The sequence below is a fragment of the Haplochromis burtoni genome, unplaced genomic scaffold (genome assembly GCF_018398535.1).
Source record: "Haplochromis burtoni strain Fernald_Lab_line unplaced genomic scaffold, NCSU_Asbu1 Contig_413, whole genome shotgun sequence".
Taxonomy (NCBI): domain Eukaryota; kingdom Metazoa; phylum Chordata; class Actinopteri; order Cichliformes; family Cichlidae; genus Haplochromis; species Haplochromis burtoni.
This window is the reverse complement of record NW_024582774.1, coordinates 51,675-61,936: the sequence shown is the minus strand read 5'-3', so window position 1 is coordinate 61,936 and position 10,262 is coordinate 51,675. Positions and strand designations below refer to the sequence as shown.

General features: G+C 43.4%; 1 protein-coding gene across 2 annotated transcripts in view; it reads left to right on the top strand.

The window, feature by feature from the left end:
* hars (histidyl-tRNA synthetase) overlaps positions 1-8,655 on the top strand; it is a 22,735-nt gene extending 14,080 nt beyond the window's left edge. For both annotated transcript variants that reach the window (XM_005944947.2, XM_005944946.2), the window contains 6 exons: positions 2,722-2,815; positions 3,080-3,207; positions 3,622-3,894; positions 3,999-4,115; positions 6,565-6,711; positions 6,815-8,655. In XM_005944947.2, the coding sequence (XP_005945009.1) occupies positions 2,722-2,815; positions 3,080-3,207; positions 3,622-3,894; positions 3,999-4,115; positions 6,565-6,711; positions 6,815-6,871 (816 nt within the window). In that variant the 3' untranslated portion in view covers positions 6,872-8,655. The remainder of the gene's footprint in view (positions 1-2,721; positions 2,816-3,079; positions 3,208-3,621; positions 3,895-3,998; positions 4,116-6,564; positions 6,712-6,814) is intronic.
* Positions 8,656-10,262: the final 1,607 nt, after the last annotated feature.

The following is a 10,262-nucleotide window of genomic DNA, read 5'->3' as shown; positions in this document are numbered from 1 at the left end:
TACGTGTTTGAGAATTATACCACGGAGTCAGGTACTTCTGATTAGAGACCTTAGTTTTCACAGGAGCTACAGTATCCAGAGTCGTACGTAGTGAGGAGGTGAAATTATTAACAAGATGGTCGACCTCTGTTGGAGCAGCATTCAGATAGCTGCTCTGCTCTGTGTTGGTACAGAGCATTGAAGATGATAACAGTGGGTGGATTATATTCTTAGGATGATCTTGACAGACGTCTTTGCAACCATCTAGCTTCACTTAGGAAAACATTTGCACATCAAGAAAGATTCTTCTTCAGCCACTTTAAAGCCCTTTGAGTGCTCAGTCAGTAGAATAGTGCTATATAAGAACCGGTCCATTTACCATTTATTTACCAAGAACTCAAATATTTATTGATTAGAGCATTTGAATGATTTATAATCCTGTCTTCCATGCACTTGAGCAGCTCCTCAGTGTATGATGAAATAGATGCTGTAAGATGAAGAGATATTAGCCACAAATGGTAAACGGCCTGTATTTGTATAGCGCTTTACAGTCATCCACCCATTCACACAAATGTCATTGATTATCACGGTTTAGATAAGTGTGTTTGCATTTGTGCAATTATTTTGAACTGTGGGTGCTGATTTTAAGTACAAGTAGCAGTGATGTCCCGTCTGAAGCTGAAGCTCCAGTGCGTGCCCAAAAAACGAACACACTGCTTCAGAAGCCCTGTGCCGAGGCGTGGGTCGTCTGAAAAGAGTCACGTGATTGATGACATCTGAAGCTTCATTTGTCAAACCCCCGATTCAGTGGTTAATGACGAATTGAAGGGAGGATAAGAAGGACAGACGCAACAACATTGTCATCCCCTATGTAGCCGGTGTATCAGAGAAACTCAGGAGAGTTTTCTCCAAGCATGACATCCCGGTGCATTTCAGACCCAGCAACACGCTCAGACAAAAACTGGTTCACCCGAAAGACAAAACGCCAAAACACAAACTTAACAATGTGGTGTTTGCTGTACAGTGCAGCGAGGAATGCTCAGACCTCTACATTGGAGAGACCAAACAGCCACTTCACAAGCGCATGGCACAACACAGAAGAGCCACCTCCACAGGACAAGACTCAGCAGTCCATCTGCATCTAAAGGTCAAAGGTCACTCTTTCGAGGATGCCAATGTTCACATTTTGGACAGAGAGGACAGATGGTTTGAAAGAGGAGTGAAAGAAGCCATCTATGTCCACTGTGAGCGACCATCTTTGAACAGAGGCGGGGGTTTACGACACCAACTCTCTGCCATCTATAATCCAGTTTTGAGATCCCTTCCCAGACGCCTTAACGCCCACTCACATCCTGGGCCATCTGACCTCAGGAATTCGCATGATAAGGTGGGGCCAGGTTTCACAATCGAAACCTCTGGTCACACCCGTTACACCTCACTGACTCGGCTGATAGTGGGGATCACAGAGCCACCACCTGCGAGGACCAAATTTCACACCTTGGCTCAGGCGATTAGAGGATCATCAGGGGGTCCTTTTGTCCCTCTGTGGGGGGCGACTCCCACTGGGTTTATATCTGGGACTCTCCACCATTTGACCTTAGAACTGAAGAAGCTTCTCGGATGAGAGGTGAAACGTCTTCAAGCAACTTAAAGAAGTCCAGACGCTTTTCTTTGCAAGCTCCTTTGACTATGATGACCTGGATGACTGAGAACCTTCACAGACATAACGAATTGAATCATTGGTGATTTTTTTGCGGCAGATGGCGAACTAGTGTGCGACATAATGAGAGTAATAATTTGTAAGAAAACACAGCTGCAGTATATCTAAACGTATCACATGGAGGCAGGGACTTCACTGCACAAGCATACTCCCAACCTATTATAACATCGTGTTGTACTTAATATATAGTGTTTGTTTTTTTAATTAATACAAAACATCAAGAAGTCACAAGCAGAGGGAGAACACACCATGGTGCATGGTTACACGAGGAAGGTAAAAAGCACCACATCAGCCCGATGTCAGACTGAACTGTCACATTATCATGTTAAACAGAAGCTGTCATTTCAGCTCTGAGTGGCCAATCATAATGCAGCACTTCACTTCAAGATTCAAGCTGCTCGTCATATTTTTGGCACCAGGTGTCACCAAAGAGCTCTGTGTTGAACCGTCTTTAAATACAAGGCTCAGTGCTTCGGTGCTTGGCAGGTTATGATGAGGGTGTGGCTTATCAGCAGATGGGTATAACGCCACTAGTGCTCCACAGAGCTGCCATGTTATGTTGGTAAATATAACAAACGTGGACTGTGCTGTAGTCCCGTCTATGCCTGCAATGATTGCAGCCCTGCTGCTCACGGTCATTCGTTACAAGGCTGCTGAGCGTTTCTCCATCTCTCACCTCTTTTTACTCACCGTGTGTTTATGCACCACTCTGACATTAGTCATTAGTCAAACACACAAACTGTCGCAGGAGATGGACTACCTGAGAGATGGACTACCTGAGAGATGGACTACCTGAGAGATGGACTACCTGAGAGATGGACTACCTGAGAGATGGACTACCTGAGGTTAAAAGGGAGTTTTCCCTTCTTCTGTCACCAAGTGCTCACACAGGGTCATCTTCATGTTGGTTTTTTCTGCATTATTGTTGGGTCTTTATGTTACAGTATAAAGCACCGTGTTGTTGTGGTTTGGTGCTATATAAATAAAGTTGAATTGAAATCCTTACCCGTGTCCTCCTCTAGATGTCCTGGGAGGACGTGAAGAAAGAGATGGTGAATGAGAAGGGCCTGTCAGAGGAGGCTGCCGACCAGATTGGGGAGTACGTCAGCATGCAGGGTGAGACTGTACCCAACATCCACACAGCTGATGTCTGTAGAACAATCAGCATGACCTGGACTGTCAGCTGTTCAGCGGCGGCATTTTTTAGCTCTTTTTCTTCAGCATCAAACAAAATGTGGTCCAAGCTTATGCTGCACTCCCACAGACTCAGAAACACAACATTAAACATTTTATCTTGTACCACCACAATGATGAAATAGAGCATGCCAAGGGAATCGCTTGTGCCACACACAGACTCACTGTGTGCTGGATGTAATGCAGGTGGAATGGACCTGGCTGAGCGCCTCCTTCAGGACCATAAAATGTCTCAGAGTAAGCAGGCCTGCGCTGGCCTCTCAGACATCAAACTGCTCTTCAAGTACCTACAGCTCTTCCATGTCACAGACAAGGTGAGAAACTGATCTTGGATTTCTCTGGTATAGGATTCCAGTATGAGTGCTCTATAGCAATGATCTGGTTTCCATGTGGACAAAAAAGGTTTTATACTGGTCATGCAACCCTGTGAAAAACTAGCACACCCTTACTGGTTTTCAGGGTTTTCCATTAGGTCATGGTACCTGGTACCATTAGCATACTAATTATGTCACGGGACGCTCGGCCGTGTTGCTATAGCAACAATCACGCACTTTAGGTGGTACTGGATTGTAAGTGAAAACCAGTCGATCCGAGTTGAGTGAACCTTGGCAAGTGAATCCGAGCAGGTAAATGGAAAAGGGGCTTTTGTTTCGTCTCTCTGTTGTTTGTTTTTCCGTTCTTCATTCTTCCCTGCCTGGATACGGACTTTGATATTCTGCCTTCTCTAGGTGGTGTTTGACCTTAGTCTGGCCCGGGGTCTGGACTATTACACTGGAGTGATCTATGAAGCAGTGCTGACTCAGGCAAGCGCAGTCTCAGCCGCTAATGAAGCTCAAAACGGCGCCAATGCAGAAGAGAGTGTGAGCGTGGGCAGCGTGGCGGGAGGGGGCCGATACGATGGCCTGGTGGGCATGTTCGACCCCAAGGGGAGGAGAGTCCCCTGTGTGGGTGTCAGCATAGGTATCGAAAGGATCTTCTCCATCATGGAGCAGAAGGCTGAGGTAATGTCTCGCCTGATATCTGTGAAATAAAATTTAAGCTGGAGCAGCTTTACTGTTCTGTGAATGATGCACAAGTTCAACAGTGACATTATTTTATTGTTCAGGCCTCACCGGAGAAGGTGCGCACCACAGAAGTTCAGATCATGGTGGCATCTGCTCAGAAGAACCTGCTGGAGGAGAGACTGCAACTCATCTCTGAGCTCTGGAATGCTGGCATCAAGGTAGGTGTGTGGCAGGGGGGTGTCAGGACAGATCAGGGGGGAGATACCGTCAACAACCCCACCCTAAGAGTTTGGGTACCTTGTGTATCCACCAGGGGGAGCAGTGTGGCTGCTTTATCCGGTCTTTAAGTCTGACTTCATCAGCCGTTTCTGTGTCCAAACTCTGCTTCAGCTCCCAAAGTCAAACGAACACTGTGGCATCACTGAGAGTTAAAAACTATTTATATTCATCTTTAATCATCAGTGTTGCTGCTTTACCAGGTGTAACAATTAAGTTTAACATCCGGGCATCCATGAAGACAGAAGTTATTACATTTAACGGAGTTAGAAGTTAGCAAGCAAACAATTTATTTATATAGCACTTTCAGAACAACTCCCAGCTGAACACCAAGTGCTGTACACTGGACATGCCAGAAATGATACACAGAATAAGTTAAAATAAAGTTAGCAGGAAGTTAGCTCACTAGTTTGCACCTAGACATGATGTAGCATGTTCTGACTCAGAGACTTCTGAATAAATTCAAACGTACAGCTCTGCTATCACTTCCAGCATAAATGAAGACAGAAAACTAAACAGCAGTGACGTTTGTAGGGTTACTGAAGTTGGGCTAGCTGGTATATAATGATGTGCTACGTGACCGCTAGCGACACAGCTATGCTAGCGTAACATAAACCACAGGTTCCCAAAGTGTGTGTGTGGGGGGGCAGAGCCATTGCAGGGGGGGCGCGGTATGAAAAGAAAAAAAGAACACTTGGACACTGCTAGCATCATGGACAAGTGTTTGATGGGGCGCCTACACAAACGCAAAGCAGGAGATGAAGCATCGCTGAATATGTTTCCAAACCAACTTCCTTCCAAGCCAAAGACTAGAAAATATGTTGAAGCAAATCTTCCCTTTGGCTTCACCTGGATTGGTTTTCCCTGCGTCGGGAGCAGCACTGGGCTCTTCAAATCACGGACAAACAGGATCCCACATTCTTGATCTTTAGTTCACAAACACTTGTTGTAATGACTAACTACTCCTGACATGTTGGAGATGTTTGCTCTTTATACAGTAAAGTTACAGCGGGATACAAATAACATCAGGCTGATCCTGCCACGATTTGTTTCCTCGGTTCAAATCACAGACAAACAGGATCCCACAGCTGTTTATGTTTTTAAACCCATTTTGCACAGAAAAGCATTTTTTGAAAAATGCATTGATGTTGAATATTATTACACAGGAAAAAAAACAACTACACGTAAAATAATCACACGGTGACGCCTCTGCCTTTGTAAATGGAGGGACAGTAACTGTGTGTAAACCTGCAGACAGTCAGATTAACAGTATTTCGTCTCTTATCATTCTGCAATTCATCTCATGTAAACAAAAACGTGGCCACAGTGTGACGTGGAAAAAGGCACATACCTTTGACGTTGCGTGATGAACTCTGTATTCCTCGTCCACACGTAAACGCAAAACAGGGGTTTTAAAAAAATCTGTTTTCGGTGACTCGAAACGCCGTTTACGTGTGGACGAAACGCTGCGTTTTCAAAAATACCCGTGTAGGTGTTAGTAGTTTATTTTATTACTACCTGTAAGTTATTGCAGGTTACTTGTATTTGCTTAATTGTTTACTGAATGTTTGAGGTGTGAAATAAACTGCAATGGAGCAAAATATGGGCGTGTGTGGTTGGAGGATGTGTGCGTGCGTGCACGCGGGGAGGGGGGGCGCGAACATTTTTCTTGTAAAACAAAGCCCAGCAAAAAAAGTTTGGGAACCACTGAAAGATACAAAACATGAAAACATGTTAAAAACACCACAGCCTTAACAAAGACTGAAGCAGGGTTGATATGTCATCACTTACAGACCAGATACTGCAGTCATAATTATGATGGAGTCATTATGTTCAAGCCTGTCTTAATGAGCAGGCCAGCTGCTCTCCATCCCCACAGACTAATATTTTTTAAACTATGCAATCAAGAAATTATTAACAACTGGTGGAAGCTTTTTAAGACTGACAATGAATAAATAAACACAACACATAAATCAGCTTTCACAGACAGGTAAGACAGCCCAGTCATTAGCATTACAGCACATGTCAGTGCTGTCTATTGACCAGCGATCGACTACGGTGGTGTGAAAAAGTGTTAGCCCCCTACCTGATTTACTGTATGTTTGTCACACGTGAATGTTTCAGATCATCAAACAAATGTAATGTTAGACAGAAATATTACAAACTGCATTTTGTGTTTACTTATGTCATCTTTGTCTAATATTTAAATTTGTTTGATGATCTGAAACATTTAACTGTGACAAACAGGAAAAAATCAAAATCATGAAGGAGGCAAACACACCACTGTATGTGTACTGGTGAGCTGACATCGGAACAGTAAAGAGTGTGTGTGTGTGTGTGTGTGTGTGTGTGTGTGTGTGTGTGTGCGTGTGTGTGTGTGCGTGCACGTAGGCTGAGGTGATGTACAAAAAGAACCCCAAACTGCTGAGTCAGCTGCAGTACTGTGAGGAAGCAGGAATCCCCCTCGTGGCTATACTGGGAGAACAGGAGCTGAAGGATGGAGTGGTGAAGCTGCGTGTAGTGGCAACCAGAGAGGAGGTATGATGCACACACACCAAGTCATTGTAATTACACACATAAAGAAATGCTCACACACACGTCACGTTATCTTGCTGCCCCCCCCTCTGCTGTTTGTGCGCAGGTCGATATATCCAGAGCAGATCTTATCAGTGAGATCAAGAGGAGAACTGAGGCTTAGCCGCTTCCTGCTTGTTTAGCCATAAACCAGCCGCGTTATCTCATGGGCTCTTCAGAACCGTGTACAGAATTCCTTCCCTGGTCCACTACAGAACAAGTTGAACAAGAGCCCTGCAAAGACACAGCAGCCACGTGGACTGGTGTTACACAGCATGTGGTGCTCATGAGCACACATGCTGGGAACATGTTTAAATGAATGATGTTGCTTGTAATGTGCTTTCGGGTGTGTAAAAGATGCCTCACTCGTTGTCATTGTTCACATTGTTCAGTAGGGTCTCTGGTGAAGAGATGGTAGATGTAAATCACACCAAAACAGTCAGTGCACTATTTTAAAAATACATAGGAGGATAGCTGTAGTGTTTAAGACCAAGACTGAGAAAATGTTACACATTTGTTTTCTACATGAATCACGTCATGATTTACTGCAGTTAAAGTTCTAAGAATGCTCCTGTCTGTATAAAATATCCTGTACTGCCCAGTGTCTCAAATAAAAAGCTTACATTTTGCTCAAACCTGGGAAAAGCTTCTGGTTTCCACATCTGTGAGAATGTGAAGGTCCTCTTGGATGAAGACGATGCTCCCACCACCAAACTCCAAGCTGCCAACTTTACATGTGTCTTTTAAAGGGCTTAAAAAAGTCCAATAGAATTACTCAGCTGATAATGTGCTGGGGTTGTCCTTAAGCAGCATCATTAGAAGGCACAGCATTTCATTGCTATGCAGCTGCATTGACACCTGACGCTGTGCGATGGGCACACTGATGGTTTTGAACCTCGTGGTCGGCTCAATACTTGGGATGCGTTTCCTCTGGGCACTCGTGTGCTAATCCTGCAGCAGTGCATCTCAAAATATGAAAATATTGTGACGCTCTATTATGTATTTCAGAAAGATAAACTTGATCACCACAACCTCAAGAGGCTCATCGTGAAAGTAGATCTCAGCTGTCTTACCTAATTATGGATGTTTAGTGGGCTTTAGTGAAGGTGACAAATGATCGTATGGCCTTTGACAGTGGGCTCATCTCTGCTTGTCCTCCCAGACCTCAGTGCAATATTTAACACTGTTGAGCATGCTGTAGGTGCAAACAGATTTACTCCAATTTGGTCATGTAAATGGAGTGGTCTTCAGTTCTGTGCTAGTACCAATTCTGTCCATTACGCATGCTTTCCTTAGGCAGTATCACTGGAAGGCACAGCATATTCATTGCTATGAGGCTACCCAGCTTTAGCTATTAAAGGGAGATGACACACACCATATTAGTTAGGCTGCAGGGATGTCTTAAAGATGTGGATGACATTGAATTTCCTGCTTCTAAATTCAGATAACACTGAGGTTATTGTACTTAGCTTTAAAAATCTTAGAAACATGGTATCCAACCACATACTTAATGTGGATGGCATTACTTCGGCTTCCAGTAACACTGTGAGGAACCTTTTTAGTCATTTTTGAGCTTCTTGAATGTGCATGTTAAACAGTTATGTAGGACTGCTTTCTTGGATTTGTGTAATATCTCTAATTAAAACTGAAAAACTTCCTGTCTCAGAATGATGCTGAAAAACTGATTTTTGCATTTAATACTTCTGGGCTGGACTATTATAATGATCTAACATTGGACTGAAAAACTCCCTGATAGTCAGTTGATACAAAAATGTGAGAGTACTGACAGGGACTAGAACGAGAGCAGATTTCTCCCATATTCTGTTAAATCCAGAATCAAATGTAAAAATCCTTCTCATACAGAACTGTTGATGTAACTGAGATATAAATAAAATTGACTTGAAGTGCTGACAGGGTGAAGAAATTGGTCTTCTTGGGATGTCCATTTCGTGGCCCGTCTCTGATATCCTCTGTTGTATTAAACTTGATCTTCAGTTTGGAAATACTACTTGGTTTCGTGGAATACGAGCTTCCACGAACATCAAACATGGCTTTGAGCACAGATAAGCTGAAGTGGATCTGAGTCCATGCTCATAGGTGCAAGTTTTGCTGGCAGCTTTTATTTGTTTTGTTTTGTGCCCATCAAAATAAACTCCAACACTGCATAGATTCTCAGCAGGGCTGGATTCGGCTCCCACATTAATAATTGACATATGAAATGATCTCGGGGGCCAAATGTAATTGTATAAAACAGCCCTGGTTTAGAGCCTGTTTCTACCCAATGAACCATCACACAGACCCACTGTATGCTTCTCATATGTCTCAGTTTATCTGTGTGCAGTTACCTGGAGGGTCAGAAGCTATTTCCTCTGTCACAGTTGTTCAAACAAATCCTCACCTTTAGTAGTGCCGTGCACGGCTTACAAAGACAGCAACTCCTCCTTCATTTCAAAGTCGCCCGTAATCCCACGCACAAAAGTTTCTAGCTGTGCTGTGTTTGTGACGTCTGCTGTCTCATCACAGGCCAGAGAAAAGTTCCCCACCCCTGATGTACAGCATTTAAACCGCAGCACTCCGACGTTAACGCTGTATTCACGTTCATCCGGTTGCTTGAAAGTAGTGATGGTGACTTTAGCTGATGCTGTCACCGTATCTACGTCCAGCTTTGAGATGGTGTTGGTGTACTTCAAGCACGTAGGTCTGGATGGCAAACCTAAGGCCTGGGGCCCAGAATCGGCCTGGCAAAGGCTCTAATATGGCCCACTTGATGGCTTTGGAATATATGAAGGAGGGCACAGATTTTGGACTTTAAAACTGTATTTTAAAGTTTTATCAGATTTTCCTACTGATAGAGTCCTCTCCCATTTGTATTACACCAAGTAATGAATTAGATTAGATACTTTTTACTTTAGACTAAAAAAAATAAATGCATATAAATAAATGAAACTTTGTTGAATTACTGAAGAACTCTGTTTCTTAATTACAAGTGTCCGGGCACTAAGCTAAGAGAATCTTTGCAGTAATTTTACACATTTATTTATTTGTTCTGCTGCATTCACAGAATAATCACTTACAGTCATACAAAACTGAGCCATACTGTTAAAACTGCACTTGTTTTTCTCATATTAATTGCAATTAAATGTGTCTTGAAACATCTTTACACTGACAGAAAGGGCAGTTTCACTGGTTTGGCCTACTTAAGATCACAGCGGGCTGTAAGTGGCCCACGATGTAAGCTGAGTTTGACATCCCTGGAGTAGGTTATACGAGGGCTGGGAACTAAAGCTGCGCCTGATGCTACACACCCAGAATAAACCAGCGAGATAGTGTCTTATTAAACATGGAAAGCATTGTTTACAGCTGCTGCTGTGCTACTGAATGTTTGTTAAGGAATCAACACAAACTGAATGCAACAAACTCGTCCCCAAAAATGTGATTTTGGAACACATGGAATTAGGGCTGCTCGATTATGGCAAAAATGATAATCACGATTATTTTCACTGACATTGAGATCT